Genomic DNA, 18077 nt, shown 5'->3' on the forward strand with positions numbered 1-18077 from the left:
TTTTACGGACGGCGGGCCCCGTTTCCCTGCATCCATTTGCACGGAGACTGACACTTATACGCCCGGTCTCCGAACGTTCGGTGGTAGTAGCAGAAGTCGGGGTTTCCCGATCTCTCTCTCGATCTTTCTCTTGATCTCGGCCGGTTACGCCTTCCCGCTTCGGGTCGCCGCCTAGGACGAAGCTCGCGCTTCGACGCGCGCATTTCCGCTCGCAGTTGAGATATTTGTTCGCTCAGGACGTTGACGACGGGAAGCCATGGTTCGCTTGTTGTCTCGGGTTGTGCCGGCTGCTCGACAACGGTCGCCAAACGAGGTGCGTGCCGGTCGTCCTCTGAGAGATCCTCGTGTACCTCGTCAGCTATCCGCAACATCCTAGCCACGTCGTCGCCGTCGACTCCAGCCAGAAAGCACCTGACCCGCGTTGGTAGGCGGTTCTACCACAGAGTGAGGATAAACTTGCTGACGCGAGAGGACCGGCAAGTCCTTTGAGATCATGATAAAATTTCGAAGGTTTCCCGTCGCCGATCTCTTCCTTTTTTCCACCAACCTTCTGAATTTCTTGTCGTCGGTATAGAATTCTCGCTGTGTATTGAATACTCGCTCGATATTGTACTATGTTCTAATCGTCCTCGAACGTGTCTGTTTATTTATAATGGTCGGAGGAGAATCGAAAGACAGCGACATTGTTTTGCCCGGAGTTTACGTTACTTGTATTCTAACGGTCTTGATACTCCGGGACAGAACAATAACATGATTTGATTTGTTCTCTAAATCATGTGCCGCTACAATTATTAATTTATCGACTATTTGCCTAATAAATTGATGAAATCAATTTCTAGGCAAATATTAGTTTCAAGTCCCTACGAGGGAATACCTCGGAATTATGGGCCCCATTTGAAGTTCCACAGTTTGAATGTAAGCAGCATGCCACTTTTAAACGGTGTATTAGGATCCTTGGAGAGTCATTGTTCCTCAGGGGCACTTCAGGCTCGTCTGCCCTAGTCGCACTCCTACTTCTCTGTTGTACCGCCGGTAACATTAGCGCAGTGTCGCCGTGGGTAATGGTCCCCCGACGCGGCGCCAATGGCTAAACGGAGTGCGGCGACGAAGGAGGCATGGTGACGACTCAGCTATGTCCCTGGACACTATTCTGAAAATTATGGTGCCGTTGGTGGGAGATAAGGTCGCTTGTCCGGTCAGCAAGGGAAGGGAAGTCCACCTCTTCTTTATAACCCTAAGCAGATCTGCACAAGCACCTTGGTTTACATCACGTGGATGTCCGTATCCAATGGGAATGCTTGCATTGTGACAAGAGTTTCCTGAAACTCCATGGGGCAAAGTATAAGTGTGAAGCTTGCCCCATGAATTACGGGACTCAAAGAGGGCCATCCACCCATGAACGGCGTGCGCATCCTGCTGTGAGAAATGTAAAAAGAAGGGGAACGGAACCCCTAAATAGAAATTGGACTGTAGAAGAGGCAACCCTCTTGAGAGGGCTCGAGGAGACATATAAAAATCACAAATACCCAAATAAGAAGATAAGTAAAATCCTCACTACCAGAAGGATTGACAAAGTAAAATAAAAAAAAGAAATACATAAGAGTAGGTGGTGAAGAGGCGAGTACTCGAGAGGGTACCCAGGTGACAGGGGGAGGATGCGATCCCGTTAATTCAGGCAATGCGCGTACGCGCGAAGAACCTGAATTTAGCAAAGAAATAAGAACGACGAGTCTACCCATCAGTGGAGACTCGATTTAATGCAAGAGATTGAAAGACAAACCAAGATTGAAGGAGGTAAATGCTCGGTTAATGCAAATTTGGTCAGAAAATAAAGAGAACAGGGAAGCCCTTATTGATAATGTTACTAAATTTATTTGCAAATCTTTATGTGGAGCAATAGACAAGAGGAATGACTGAGACATAAGTAAAAAGGGGAAGCCTCAAAGCAAAGGAAATAATAAGTATAACAACAAAAGTCCGAAAAAGAGATACTTCTACGCACGGTGCTAGGAGTTATTCAAAGAATGGTCCAGTAAGTTGGCCGACGTTGTGGTTAACAATAATCGTGCATAGCTAGAACTGTCCAGGCAACCGCCTGAAGCGGTTGAAGTGAGGAGGCTCTACGAGGATTTATGGGGTCGTGCTGGTCCCAGGAAATAGAGTCTCTGAACTATCGATTAACGAATTGTTCCCGCCGATAGCCGCTGAGGATGAGGAGGAGAGAATTATAAGAACGAGAAAAAAATTTGCGGCAAGTCCAGATGGACTACAAAAGGAGCACTTAATGATCCCCTGCTTGCCCGAATTACTGGCGAAAATATTTAATATCTTATTTTATTCTCGACCGAATTATCTCTTCCATCCTCGGTGGAATAAGATGGAGGATATCTCTAAGGCTTTCGACACAATACCCGACTTGGTGTTAAAACCTTGCCTGGCGAGGAAGGGTGTGCCAACCTCTATAATTGAATTAGTCAACAATATGTATAATGAGGGCAAGACAGTAATAAAAGCTAAAGTAAATAATTGAGGAGCAAGTCAGCGGCATAAACGTGAGTAATAATAGAAAAGTGCCTATCCTGGCCTTCTCTGACAACATTGTCTTGCTTGGTGAAAATAAGAGGGAGGCACAACGCCACGTGGGTATTCTCCATGAATATCTGAACGGCCACCTCTGGGGGAAAGAGCCAAACGTTTCAGATTGTCGCTATAAAGGATACCTGGTCCGTTAAAGAACCGCAAATAAGGCTCGATAATACGCCTATTCCAACCGTTGACCCAGATGAGGCATTCGGGTATTGAGGCGCCAAAATGGGGCCTTAGAAGGGTATCCACTGTGGCATCGTAAGGCCAGAAATTCTGAGCGTGGTCAGAAGAGTTAGAAAGCTTTCTTTGAAACCATACCAGAAGATTGAGTTACTAATTAATTACATCTTCTCTCGATACACTTAACATCTCTTGATCAATCCACCAAGCGACAGTGTTTTAAAATTGTTGGACAGCGAGGTCAGACAAGAAATAAAGGCCATTTTACATCTGGTGCCTTCAACTGCCATTGGTTTCTTCCATGCTCCAAAAGCAAATAGGGGATTAGGGTTATCGAGATTTGAACACATTATCAGACTCCGTACTCTAAAAAGCGCGATTACTATTAAGAACTCAGTCCATCCAGTGACATCTAGCCTGATTAACGAAGAAAGTGACAGGAAAGTAAAGAAAATAGCGTACTCCCTAAGGATAAAATTGTAGTATCGACGGAAATATATATTAGGTATACAATTTCTTTTATACTATTTATTTTATTTTAAATTAGTTATACAGATATTAATGAGACAGACAACAATGGTTGTTTAATATGAAACTAATAGTAACAATCTTATTCTAACTTGGCTACTCGCGCAACTCCGCAACAATAACAATTCTACTCTTAACAACGCAACTCAACAACGCTAACTCTAACAACTCTACTCTTCGACTCCTCGATTAATTCTGCCCTCTCGACCCACTCTCACTTTTCGATTAACCGCTCCTTGGATTCGAATCGTTCCCCTCCACCAGCGCTATTTTCCCCTTTCTCTAATTCCATCCTGTTAACGCTTCGCAAGAGCTAGGTGACTTTGGTCACACAGGCTTTTTCTATGTAAACTAATAACCGAAAGACAGGCGACCTTGTTTTGCTTAGTTTCTAACCAGGTTTTTCCCCACGATACTACAAAATGGTCGGCCACTTCTGAGGGCATTGAGAAAGCCAGGAGGATTCTAAAGTATGGACACGTCAAACTATGGTTAGAGTTGAGAAACCAGGGTCAAGGAGATAATCACTTCTCAAAGAATAAAACTGGGAACGCGTTGCTTGAGGAGTATAATCTGCTTAAGCCCTCGAGGTTCATGGATGTCATAAGTCTTAGGACAAACACTTTTGCCACAAGGATTGTATTGGCACAGGCTGACAAAGAGTTAATCACTTCTCAAAGAATAAAACTGGGAACGTGTTGCTTGAGGAGTATAATCTGCTTAAGCCCTCGAGGTTCATGGATGTCATAAGACTTAGGACAAACACTTTTGCCACAAGGATTGTATTGGCACAGGCCGACAAAAAGTAGACATAATTTGTAGAAGATGTCGTAGGGTTATGCCAATATACCAAAGGACTAAGGATTAAGAGGTACGATGAGGAGAAATCAATCCTCGCCGACAAGCTGATGAAAAATAACGAGCTATTGGTCGAACCTACGTTAAGAGTAGGGGCTAATCTGCTCAAACCGGACCTAATAGTTAAAAACGAGGAACGGATTCTCGTGGTCGATGTTACCGTCCGTTATGAGAACAAGGATTACCTCCTAAAGGCAGAAAAAGAGAAAGTCTGCAAGTACTTCCCATGACTAAATTACTTCAAGGAGAAGTATAATATCGACGACGGAGAGATTTTGCCCGTGGTTCTGGGCAGTGGAGAGGCAATAACCCCTAATACAGAAGGAAATTTGAAATGTATGAGGATCACTGATAAAGAAATCAATACTACAACTCAATCGAGATGCTTAATATATTTTTAGATGGGTGACACTACGTTCGCAAATTTTCGGATCCTGTACGTTCGTAAATTGTAAGAAAATCGCCGTCTTATCGAAAACCTAACGCAAGAGGGATTGGTTTCAGGTTAGGCTATTTTCCAGAGAGCAACGCGTAGACTTGTGTCACGTACCAATGGTGTGGACCGTAGAGACTTCGAAATATTCGCATCAGCCCGAGGAGCCGAAGGATTTTTTCGAATTATTTTCTTAAATAACGTTAGAAGATAACGACATTTTTACACAAGTCGTTCTGTTTCTGAGTAATACAGACGACTGTAACTTTTATTTGATCGCTGGGAATGGTTGAAAAAAATCATTCTCTTTAGCCGCCATTTAAGGCTCAGCTGAGAACTGGCACGGACTAGGGGAATCCGTCTGTCCAATTAAAACAAAGCATTGCGAGGATTTAACGCAATGTGATTTCTATCCAGTGCTCTGAAACGTCAACGTGAAGAAATTGACAAAAAAAACATACAAAAGCACGGGTAAACGGCGAGAGTAAATATGACTTTCTTAAGGAGTTAGGTTGCGGTTAGATTGGGGATAGTTTACGCCCTGGGAAACCCCGATGAATCTGATGTTCTCCTATAACCGCGTGGTGGCTGGTCGGCGCCTTTGGCACCCGCCAATTGCCGATGCGATGCGGAGAGCTTCGGAGAAGTTGATGGGACCGTATCTGCCAAGACCACTTACCTCACCGTTTTGTGGGGCTCCCCGTCACCCTGCACCGGCCTTGACCGGCGTAGGGTGCGAAAGAGTGAGTGGCACCACGATGGAAACCCTTGTTGACGACATCTGCGACATTGCTAACGATTATTATTATGCAAAACAAAACGAAAGGGAAAATCCTTTACGGTGCAGGTGAGGGATACCCCAGTACCGGCGCAGCAGCTGGTTGTAAAGCGAGCCCCGCTGCGTCGTCATCGAGCAACCATTGCCGTCCAAGGGCGGGTCCCCAGACCCGCGGACGCGTTTATGCGTCTGGCGAGGGAGGCACGCGAACCAGGCGGAGGGTCTCGGAAAGGGTCGGATGAACCCGACGATATGACTATCGGCCCGGCATCTTCGTGGGGTTGAACGCATCGACGGCGGGGGGGGGGGATCTGACGACAAAATGTCGTTGTGTTTTTCCTTTCCGGCCATTGCGGGCACGCTCGGCAAGCGGTCGTACGCGGTGGGGTACGCGTCCGCGTGAGATTCGGATTCCGCGTTGCTACCGACTCCCGATAAAAGGAAGAGGAGGGTCGCGAGGTGCGGGGCGGACACCGACACCGATACCGACGCCGAAGCCGCCTCTGTGGGCTCCGTTGCCGCTACCATCCGCGGCGGTGCCGACGGCGGCGACGACGCGCGAAGTGAAGAAACAAAGATGTGACCTGACGACAAGCAAGTGACCGTGAAGGACGCGGAACCGACCCACGGTCAGGAAAAAGCGGACGGCGCATACCTGCGGAGGAGGGTGCGCCTTCTGGAGAGAGAGGTCAATCGTCTCCAAGAGACGGTAAAACGGTTGACCAAGGAACGCACGGAGAGTGCAGCCGAAGTTCTAAGTAACGACAGTGAAGAACAAGAGGTGAGGATCACCTCTACGAGGGGGATGAAAGGAAATGCTCCCGGAGCCCCAACAGGAGCGATTATAGCCCCCCCCCCTATCCATGGTCAGCGTCGCGCCGTTTCCGCTGTCCCGACGGGTTGGGGAATAATGTAAAAAATAAGAAAATGGATAAATGGAGGGTGAGAGAACCGAGGAACTGGCATCGTCGTCTTTGTCGTCGTCATCCTTGCGAACAGGTGTTTCGGTGCTCGGGGCGGCAGCCGGCATCAGTCGATCAGGGACGAAGACTTTCGCGAAAGTGACCGCTCTGTTTCCGGCGCGCCCCTGCACAGGGAATGCGGGTAGCGACGGTGATGCAGGTGTTAATGAGAGAGGAAAATGGCGTTACGCTAGTGGACGGGATGCGCGCGGAAAGAATATGCCTGGCCATCCCCGGTCCCCACGGTGTGCCGCGGTATCGCTCAACGTGCACGCCGGGCTTTACCTACAAGGATGCGATGTCGGTGGTCAAGAGAGAGATGAAGCACTCCGAACTTGACATCACGCATAAGATCGACGAAGGCGGTCACGGGGGCGTTATTATTCGAAATCTCAGGTCAGGACGCTGGGAACAAAGCATCGCGACTGACCGAGCGGACGGCGGCTACGCTCAAGGGCTTCCCCGCAAAGTCACTATGCCGCGGAGGACAGCGGAGCTGACAGTAATCGGGCTGGAAGACTGGGTTACCCCGAAGGAGGTGGTGGCCGCCATGCCGATGAGGGGGGCTGCCATGTTGACGAAATCAACGTGAGGGTCATACGCGCCGCTTCTCGGAGCCTCGGGTCGGTGTGACTACGCTGCCGGCAACAGCGGGAAGGAAAATTAGTGGAAGCAACGGCGGAAGAGGAGACGCTCCATCAGAAGGTAAGCTCCATATAGGTTGGTTAGTAGTGAGAGTTTCCCTTCTCCCGACAGGCCGACTTCAGTGCTTCTAATACCTGGAGTCGGGTCACGTGCCCCGGAGTTGCACGTCAACGGTCGACCGGTCGCACCGTTGCTTCCGGCGCAGAACGGAAGGACATCGTGCCTGGGACTGCATGGCCCGGGTACCTAAATGTCCGGTGTGCGCGGACCTGGATCTGCCCGTGTCAAATGGAATCACCGGCATGTAAATCGCTAGCCCGTAAGTGTTAAGGTATAGAGAGGATTCGGAAATACAAATAGTTATCTTTATTCACACACAACAGCTATACATATGTATTACACTCTGAAGACCTCGACAACCTTCTTGCACGCACGCTTGTTACCAACCGAATCCTCTAGATTCTTCTAACCGTTTTCCAACCGCCTTTTGTCTCAACTCTGACCTGGACGCCCTCTGACGCTTACACACACATTCACATGTACGGTGTAAATGTATCATCTTCCTAACAGTAATGTTGAGCCATGTGCAAAAGTCAAGTCGAAACCTAATGGTTCGCTGTAAGATAGTATGAAATGACATGGATTTAGGTATGGTCATTGTCACAACAGCCGTGTCGTTCGTGAATGTTAGTATTTTACTGTTGGTAGTTATACGCAATCCAGTGAAATTAAATAGTTTCAAAATTGAAGTAGGCGCGAAAATTAGAGTATTATGATGGTGCAAGTCGAAAGGGCCTGATTTCCTATACAAAAATAAGTCGAGGATGAAGTGACAATTTTTGACACAAGACTTGGTTTTCTGGAAAATCAGTTATTAAGTTCCTCTTATTTGACTCGCTACTTTTTAAGTATACGCATACCTACATGACGGAACTTCACATTCCATTTTTTGGGAAACGAAGCCAGGAAAAATTTTATATATCTGTATGCACGTCTAAAAATACCATTTATCCTCCATATATACATGTATGTTTTCTTAAATATTTAGTCTATTCGATAACATGAAATAACAAGACTGATTACCTCAGCCAACGTTCATACCGCGTTGGAAATGCGAAACCATACTACTTAGACCCAAGACAAGTAAAATCGGCCCAATAGAAAGGGAACACTAAAAAATTCCATCTAAAAGAAAAGAGGGCCGCACAGGAGGTAAGGACCGTTCCTAACGATGGCGGTGATGCGTCGGCGAGAAAGTAGACGACGTCGTCAACTGGCCACATGAAGGCTAGAGAAAAGGAAGAGAAATGTGTTCGTGCCTACCGCGAAGGGAACGGACTTTTTTTGCGTGAGGTGGGGAAAATGCTGTTACGCATGCCCAGTGACCCGCATTACTGGGTTATGTGAGACTCGGGCGGATGTTGTTGCCATAGCCACTAAAAACCCCTCCTTCTTCCTCTGCTTTGAGGACAGACAACCCCGGTAAAACCTGTCGGCAGTCATCAGGGTTGTCTTTTCATGCCCCGTTGTATCTTCTTCTTCGGGCAGTTATTGCTCTCGTCATCTTCTCAGCCAGTTCAAAATACTGGGCTGATCTCCTTCTGCGGTTCTTTGTTGTCTTATACCTCTGCCGTCACTGCTCCGCGCAGTTGTGGTTGTTCTCGTTCTCCTCCTTGCCTCCTCCAAGGCCTTCCCTGTCACCCTCCTGTGAGACATGACGGTCTTGCAGAATTGCCTGAATTTATCCCTGCTCTCGTTCTTGGCGGTCACCGTGGCGATCAGATTGTCCACGTCTATCTTCTCGCCAAGAGCGTTCTCCAGCTCGATCCTTCTGTCCGTCCACTTCGGGCACGCGAAGAGGGCGTGCTCTGCATCGTCGTTAGGGTCTCCACAGTCGAGACAGTTGCTGTCGCTGTTCTTGCCAATCCTCTTCCTATAGACACCGAAGCTCCCATGCCCGGTTAGCAGCTGCATGGTGTGGTGATCGATGTCCATCTTCTTTTTGGTAAATAGCAGCGCACTCGGTATTTGCTTCTTTGTGACATTCTCCTTTTTGTAGTTGTTCCACTCCTTCTGCCACTCCTCTTGGGCATTCTTGCGAATCGCCTCCGGTTCTTCCTTCAGCTTGCTGCCGTCATCCGCGCCAATCCTGGACCCATGGTTCTTGTTCCTCTCGTAAGTCTCTCCGAGCATCTGTATCTTTATGTAAATCGGGAGATTCCCGGTCACCACGCAAAATGCCGCGTAGGAGACGGTACGGTATGCCGTCGTTGTTATGCACAGGGCCGTTCGTTGCGCTTGTTTCAGCTTTTTCCTGTTCTTATCTGTATTCGCTGCTCTAGCCCACACCGGTGCTCCGTAAGTCACGATGGACTCCCACACATTGTAGTAGAGCCTACGAGCCAAGCTGGGCGGCCCGTTGATGTTAGGTAGTATTCCCCTGAGGGCTCCTATTAACTTGTCGGCTCTATTACACACCATCTCGATATGCGCACCGAAACTCCGACTGGTGTCGATGATGACTCCGAGATACTTGATGCGGTCGACCGTTTCGATGTCCGAAGAGCCCAACCTGAGTTTCACCACTCTCGGCACTCGCAACCTTGTGATGAGCATGACTTCCGTCTTTTCTTTCGCCAGTGTGAGCCCGACACTCGTGCACCAATCGTTGGCGATCCTTAGCATCGTGTTGACCTTGGCGGAGGCCTCTTCGTTCTTCCCGGCGGAACATGTGATGGCCAAATCGTCTGCGAAGGCGGTTGCTCTGACCATTGGCATGTTGTCGAGTCTCTCGAGCAACCGGTCGTATACCAAGTTCCACAGGAATGGTCCGAGGATGGATCCCTGCAGAACGCCCGCTGCCACCTCGTACTCCACCGTGCCGTGCTGGTTGCTCACGATGATCTTCCTTCCAGATATGTAACTGCCAATTAGCCTTTTGACCTTCCATGGCAGCTTCCTCCTGTCAAATTCCTCGTATATGCTCTTCCAGCTGAGCGAATTGAAGGCATTGCTAATGTCCAGGGCGATCATCACGCATATTACCCTATTCTCTTTGCAAATGTCGGCAAACTTCATCACCTGCGTGATGGCATCTACCGTACTCCTCTCCGTACCGTCCGTTCCGATGCATCTTTCGATGATCTTCTTAAAGCATTTTTCCCAGATCATGCTCATGGCTGGGAGTATGCTTATCGGCCGGTACACGTTAGGGGACTGGGATCCTTTTCCGGATTCCTTAGCACTATTACTCTGGCAGTTTTCCAGCAGTCTGGGATCCTTCCTGATTCGGTGATGCCGTTGATCACCCTTGTCACGAGCTCGCTCCTGCGTCATCGCCTTCGCCGATGACGACGCTGAGGCTGATGTCTCCATCCTCTTCGGTCTCTGCCTCTTCGCGGCCCTCGAAATGGGAGGGTCCGTATCGCATGGTGAATAGCCTCTGTAGGACTGCTTCCACCATGTCGATCGGCATCTCGCTGGTTGGTCCCTTGCTTTTGCATCTCTTCATGACCGTGCGATAGGGTTTGCCCCAGGGGTCGCTCTCCAGTATCTTGCAGCATTCTGCCCAAGTTGTTGTTTTGCTACGGGCGATCTCCTTTTTTAACTGCCTTCGGATCTCCTTGTAGGCGTTGACGAGGGGCTCGGTGTTGCCGGCATTCTTCTTCCTTTCTCTCGTCACCTTCCTGAGCGCTTTGTGCGTCTGCGCTCTAAGTTCCGCGATTATCGAGTTCCACCAGTAGTTCGCGTACTTGCGGCTCGCCGCACAGTTCACCTTCCTTAGCATCCCTTCGCACGTACCTTCGATGCTCTTTTGCAAGGACACGGCCCCATCCGCTCCGATAGCCGCGTTGAGGTCCTCCTTCTTCAGTGTGTCGTCGAATCTGCTCAGGAACTCCTCCGGCGCCATGTCCTTGGTCACGTACCTATAGAACATCGATGCGGTTCGAGTCTTCCTCGCCTTAAACCCGTGGAGCACGTACAGATGGTCCGAGGCCGAGTATTTGTCCAAGACCGCGCTTCCAGCGTGTATCTCGCTGACCTTGTTCGATACACTTATTATGTCGGGGAAGCTCGTCTTCCCGTTCATGAAGAAGGTGTACTTTTCCTTGAATCTCTATGGAAACACCCGGTGGCCGCTTAATGCCTCTATTAAGACTCTCCCTCTCTTGTCTGTGGTCGATCCTCCCCAACAGGTTGACTTTGCGTTGATGTCTCCGGCCACGACGACCTTGTCGTGTCTTCTAGCAACGTTCTTCGTCATAGATGACAGCGTGTCTATGTACTTGAAATAATCTTGTTTATTTATGTTAGGCGAACAGTATCTGCTAAAGCAGAAGACGTCGTCGACGCGGACGCCCACTATCCCGTCGCTCTTGACCTCTGTTGTTTCATCCCGAAGTTCGCCATTGAGGAGGGTGACCCATATCGAGGCGTCTCCTTTGGTGTCTTTAAACCAGTGAGGTAGAGATGCCTGTTCGGCTCGGATATTATTATTATATCCGGCCTAAGTTCGATCGCGCATTGGTGCATCAAGTCCTGCGCCAGCTTGCATCTGTTGAGGTTTATCTGCAGCATCTTCATTTTTTCGTTCTCAACCGCCTTATATATTCTGGGCAAGCCAGAGACCCGGTTACGTGGTCAAATTTCACTCCTTTCTCCTTGCTGCAGATGGAGCAGCAGGGTGCGTTGACGCAGGCAGCTATCGTGTGGTCTTTGGCTCTACACTTCCTGCAAATCTCCTTTCCAGGGCTTATCGCCGTGCATTTGTTTGCGATATGCCCGAACGTGTGGCATCTGAAGCACTTTACCACATTGGCTAGTGCCTTTATCGAGACGATCGTCAAGCAGGTTCTGATCTTCCAGCTCGCCCCCTCTTCGACCAGATAGGCTTTCGGCATCGTTACTATTGCCGATTGAGTACCCCACGGCGCCATCCTTAGGGTTTTCACTTCAACCTCGGTGATATCGTTTATGTTTAAATGGTTTACCAGCTCCCTGGCTAGTTCTTCCTTGCTTACGAGCGGGTCTATATCCCTGATCTCCACGGAGGTCTTGTCGCGCATTGGTAGCGCGTTCTGTTCCTTCTAATTCCGCTGCTCTCTTTTAGGGTTTCCCTTGCCCCCATCAACTCTTTGTAGACCTGGATCCACTCCTTGTCTTGTCCTACTTTGACAAGGATGGCGTCGGGTCTGTTACGTACCGTCTTCGGTCCCTCCGGCCTCTTTGGCTTGTCGACTGCCGCCCTTTCTGCGTTCGCCTTCCTGACCATCGTCGGGATCTTTTTCCTCTTCTTCCACGGACGGAGATCCAGTCTTCCTTTCTTCGCTGTCCGTGCAATCCGAAGTCGCTTTTGCCGAGCTGTTGCCGGCACAGGCTTCGGCGTAGGAGGCCTCCACGATCATTGGTCTCTTTCTTTTGGTGTCTCTGTGGCGGCACATGACAAGCCAAATACCACCACTCGACACTAACTAGTGCCGGACGACGGCAGCGCAGTGGTTAACGTCTTAGGTTGCGAACGTTCGGAACCCGGGTTCGAATCGCGGCGACCGGAGTCCGATTTTACTTCCACGCACCAAAAGACGGTGGAAAAATCAGCAATACCCCGGCAGCAACATCTACAGCCCCCAGTGACAATTACAGCGGACTAGGCCCAACTACTACAACTATAACTCACGCACATCACCTCATCTCCTTTCCCTTCGATGGGCGATATCTCCTTCCTTTTTCCTTCCTTCTCTTCGCTCCTCCCCGGAGGGAAGGTCAGCCTGGTGGCTGTGACCATCCTAGCATTCTTCTTGAGCCTTATCTCGTCCAGCATCGAGTGGAGCTTGGTCGCTTTGTTACTAATAGCGTCCCTCCTTTTCTTGATGTCGGCATCCTTTTTGCTCGTGAGGTATAGTCTGTTACCTATTCCTTGAATTTCGCGGAAGACTTCTCTGATGATTTCCGTCATCGCCTTCCATTCGCTCATTTTAATGACAATACTCTTTTCGTCGTTGCTTTTGTTCTCGGCCGTTGCTCTGTTCATCATGGCCTTCCTCCTGAGACATTCCGTTGTTACTGCGGCTACGCTGCCGCTGTCCGACATTTCCGCCGGTGTGTCTAGCTCCGAAGTGCTGGCTGCCTCGTCCCTCGTTGCCTTCGACTGGCTCCTGGCCATGCTTTTCGTTGTCCTGCACGCGCTCTCCTCCTCTGGTGACTTTCTCATATATCTTGAGGTGTATGGTAGCGATTAGGTTTAAAAAACACAAGAGTATACCTAACTATGTAGTTTATTAAAATATACCCTATGTGTACACTAGTCGTATAATATACACTTAGTCGTATAATATACTACAATATAATACACTTGTTGTCTCGATTCGCGGTTACTAATAGATCGGCGCAAGGAAGTATCGACTTAACTGCTACTGCTCGTGTCACTCGATAACCAAGAATGCCTCGCAACCCTGTTCGCTACATTTATATGCGTCGGAGTTGACGAAAGGCGTTGGGATTTGAATTTTGAAGATGTTCTCGAAACATTCCAACGGACGCTGAACTCTCGACCTTGTTTACAATTGTTGACTTTTCGGGTGGTTGACTCGAGGGCCTATGATCACGACAAAAACGACGGATTTGGATTAACCTCCGTTAACCGCCTAAGGTTGTCGGATCTATAATAAATTCATCTTTCAGTAAACACGATTTCTTGTGTAGCGGGTTCACTGGACGGAAACCGTTATGAATTTTACCGACGAGTGCCGCTACAATCTGATGATCTTGTCACCTTTCAAGAATTCTTCCTTGACGAGTCGGGTTGCCTTTTCGCTGGGTGGTGTTTCTTCTTTGCTTGCCTGCATCGGCATCTCGACTTCTTCGATGATCTCCGCGATATCTTCGTCAAATTCCAGGTATCTCCTTGTGATTTTCTTTCACCTATTCTCCTCCTTGACAAATGTGGATGTTTCTTGGTCCCCGGTCGTGTTTACCGAACGAGGGGAGGCCCTGGGATCGACCTTCCCCTCGCCGTTCATCCAGTCGTTAGGTGACCATCGGGTCAAGCCGGGGGCCTGGAGGCTCCGAAACCCCCTGAGCCGTAAGTTTATTTACCTTATTTTACTTATCCATATTGTTTTTTATACAAAAGGGAAATGTCCGTTGACGTAGCCGGTCGTCGTATAATCACACTGTATCCTTCCGAATGTATACAATTCGTATCCAAATAAACTTGCCAATGTCATCGTAAAATCGCCAATCGAATTCTTATAGTTAATTTTAATTCTAGTTGGTCTCAATAATTAGGTACTAACTATAATACTAGCAATTCGTAATTTATTTTAACGATTCTAACTTCATAACCTTAATTTTATTTTTATCACTCTCACTTTCAGTTTTACTAATTAGACGGTTATTATCAGTTCTAACTTTACTCGTAGTACTACTAACAATTACTTATTGGTTTAAATCTAACTTTTGTCTTAGTAATTGGTTAGTTATAATTATTCTAACTTTAACTCGTAACTATTATCTTACGATCAATCTTACTAATTGTTATTAACAATTTGTTGGTACAATCAAATCTAACTTTTATTCGTAATTATCCTTTTACGAATCAAGTCTTAACTTTATAACCTTAATTTATTTTTTTTTATCCGTGCGCGTATCGATTATGTGTGTGCAGATCTACTTTCTTTCATCTACGTTCGATATTAGCTACTTAATTTACATTTAAATTATGCGTTTTGGTTTGTATCGGTTTTGCCATCGAGTTCGGCTCTATGCATCGTGCACTCCGCGACTCATTGATTTCCACATCGATACGAGTCGTCGATCTTGCGACCGTGTGCTCTATGCTTCGGTCGGCCCGCCACGTGCCACTAGTGTAATGGCGGCGCGTCACTAGCGCAATGGCGGCGCCCGGTGATCACCGCACGTTTCACATCGCAGTTACGGTTTACGAATTTTTTTAAAAAATAATGAAATACTCACAGTGATATCCGGATATTTGTAAAAATTCACCGTGACCTGTGCTCTCCTTCTTCGCCTCGGTTCGTGAAAATCCACCGATTCATGCCCGCTGACGATGCGCTGTCCGCGGAGAGTAAATATTTACCTCGCAAAGTCACTATCACTATTCGTCGAGGAGAGTCTTAACTTGCACTATAGCTAGTTGATAAGTTTGTTCATTGGCCTTTATTGATTTGAGAAAATCAGCACGACGCCCCTGGTTACTGCATAACCTCAACCGTGTGACAGCTTGCCTTATAGGCACAAAACCTTAGTAAGTAATATTTGTTTATTATGGACTATTGCCTTCATAAGAACAATTATGTCCAAAAGTGGCATCGAATTCAGGTGTTAGATATCCAAATTGTCATATATCAATTATAAACTTTTCGTCGTTTTAGGTTTGCGACGAGCAATTTTTATAAGCTATCCCGCTATGACACAATCAAGAGCGCTTGTGCCAGGAGAAAGGCACTAGAATTTAGTTTATTGGCTATAATTATAGTGCTATAATTAATCTGGCGTTCTATCCAAGATCAGTTCTACAGATGTTTCATCTCCTTGAGTTCCGTTATATGATCACATGCTTCTATGTATCCCAGACTTTTCCCTTTCCGATGGAGAGTCTCCCCATTTGATTGTATTACACCCAAAGGGCTCGTGAACACATTCAGACAATAGTTGCTTTTACTTATAATGAAGAGAACGTATCCTGCTCCGACAGCTAGTATACAAGATAAGTATTGCACTAATAACTTGTCGCTTCAGGTTTGTCACATACACAAATCACATACATACAACTATCACTAATACTTTTTCTTCCAGGTGGAGGATTTAACACAACAATCAACCACTCTGCTCTCACACATATTTGCCTAACTTAATTTAACTTAAAACCACTCTACCTTCTGTGACGGTAATGGCCATACCCTGTGTCTACCCTGCTTGTCGCATAATCACTTTCCTAAATGCGACACAAGTTAAACTCATTGCATGGATTAGCATCTCATATTTAATAAAGAACCTATAACATCCACCTTTGATTTATAATTTTGTTTTAAACCTATTTGTCCCTATAGAGAGTTACGAACACCAGACATAGCAAAGTATACTATCACAATATCTTTCTACATTGGTATTAACCGTTTCCTACTCCTTCTTAGCTCTAAAGGACCGTCGCCACTATTGCTGGTCAAAATTATAACCACATTGTATCGAGAACTCTATAGACTTTTTTAGAAACCTAACCTCGACTTTTCACAGCTCGCCTAGCCTATTTGTTTGACTGGATATATGCCAAAGCTAATGTTAGCATAATCGTTACACCTTGCACTTTTGATTGCACATATCGTAGTTGAGAAATTTATTAATTCGTAAGTTCTCAAGCATATTTTACGAAGTTGATATAACATTGGCATGGCCGGGCCACGTGGCCCGGCATTTCCACCATATTGAGGGGAACGGCCTGGAGGAGGAAATGGAGACGGAGTCTTCCCCGACATACGTGGAAGAAGAAGAAATAGACTGCAACCGCTTCTCCAGTGTAACCTCAACCGCTTCCGCTGGGACTTAATGTTCCAGAACCTGGTGGAGCGGGCGATCGGCCTGGCGATGATGGCCGAGCCGTACAGCATTCTCGATGTGTCACGGGGAGCTGGGGACCAAGTTGATTTGGTCGCCATATTCTGTGCCGTGATCGCGGTGAGTCCCCCCCCCCTACTCGGTGATTGAGCAGGGTCGGGGCTTTGTGTTTATAAAATGGGGCGATCTGGCCGTGGTTGCCGTCCATTTGTCGCCCAACATTGGCCGGACGGAATACGCCACCTTCCTGGACGGAATCGCGGTTTGTGAGAGGCATCTGGGCGCCTGTCTGTCACTGATCCTTGCGGACTTTAACGCTCATTCCACGACGTAGGGCTTCCGCAGAACGAGTCCATAGTGGACCTCACTTGGGCAAACCCTGCTGCTTCCGGCCGTGTTTCGAGGTGGGAGGTGTCCCCAGAGGAAACATTTTCGGGTCACCTCGACATCGTGATGGACGTGGCAGTCGGCGATGCGAGAGACGACCGTTCGTCTGGGATGCGCGGGCCCGGCAGCTCTTCGGAAAGAAGAAAGAACTTCCCCCGGTGGACGGCGACCCACGGCGACGAGGATCTCATGACGGCAGCCGCTATGTCATAGGCTGTGCGGGAGTCGAGGTGCGCCGACTATACTATACGGGGCCCCGGTATGAACGGACGATCTGATGGCGAGTCGTCGCAGCATCCTGCTCCTCAGGAAGCTCTATCCCCGGGAGAGGACTCGACCGAGCAGGCGGCCCCAAACGACCTAGGAATCGCCGAGGAGGACGCGTGGGACCAGTGGCGACCCCAGCTGATCAACGAGGGAGGCAATCATCGTGGCGCGGAGGCGGTTCTCCTAAATTAGAAGACATGGAGAAGGCGCCGCGGCCTCCCGTTCACCTACAGGATGACCCAGGTGCTCACGGGATATGGCATGTTCGGCGAGTACCTCAGGAAAATCGGATGGGAGACGACGGACATCTATCACTATTGTAGGGAGGACAGGGACACAGCACAGCACACGCTGGAGCTTTGCCCGGCACGGCAGGGAGCTATACACCCTGCGGCACGTCATAGGCGAAAAATTGACCCCCTCGGCGATTTTAGAAGCGATGTTGAGCGGGCCACAGGAATACGATGCTGTCCACCTCTTCTGCAAGTTATGCTCGCAAAGGAGCAAGCACAAAGGGAGAGAATAAAAACACTCTCACCCTTGTAGGATCCAGTTCCGCATGTGCAGGCGACTTAAACGGACATGCGAAACAGTGCACCAGTGAAAGTGCGGCAAAGTAAACGCCCATCGACAAAACGTGGAAACATGCAGATTCCACCAATAAAAGTAATTAATAAAGGAGAAACATAGTTTATAAATAGAGCTACAGGCTCTACAGAGGCAGAAAAAAAGACGTCAACATGGAAATATCGCAAGCCAATGACGTGAACAAGGAAGCAACACACCACGAAGAAAGCTGGACGGTAGCAACTTCCAGCAAAAAACGCAAAGTAACCCCGTTCGCAAGTGGGAGGAAAACCGAAACACTAGAAAAAAACAA

General features: G+C 48.1%; 1 protein-coding gene and 1 long non-coding RNA gene across 2 annotated transcripts; both read left to right on the forward strand.

The window, feature by feature from the left end:
• Positions 1 to 13652: 13652 nt before the first annotated feature.
• LOC125386992 lies at positions 13653 to 15998 on the forward strand. The gene is made up of 2 exons (XR_007227599.1): positions 13653 to 15236; positions 15364 to 15998. It is a non-coding gene; the product is annotated as an uncharacterized LOC125386992 (long non-coding RNA).
• Positions 15999 to 17431: 1433 nt separating this feature from the next.
• Positions 17432 to 17743, forward strand: LOC125387006. The gene has a single exon (XM_048414181.1). It carries the CDS (start codon positions 17432 to 17434, stop codon positions 17741 to 17743), a length of 312 nt encoding a protein of 103 aa, XP_048270138.1.
• The last annotated feature ends 334 nt before the right edge of the window (positions 17744 to 18077 follow it).

This window comes from Bombus terrestris, unplaced genomic scaffold, assembly GCF_910591885.1.
Source record: "Bombus terrestris unplaced genomic scaffold, iyBomTerr1.2, whole genome shotgun sequence".
NCBI classification, from domain to species: Eukaryota; Metazoa; Arthropoda; class Insecta; order Hymenoptera; family Apidae; genus Bombus; species Bombus terrestris.

What these genes read in the sequence shown, in the direction of transcription:
- LOC125387006 (XM_048414181.1), top strand. Translation starts at nt 17,432, where the DNA reads ATGACCCAGGTGCTCACGGGATATGGCATGTTCGGCGAGTACCTCAGG.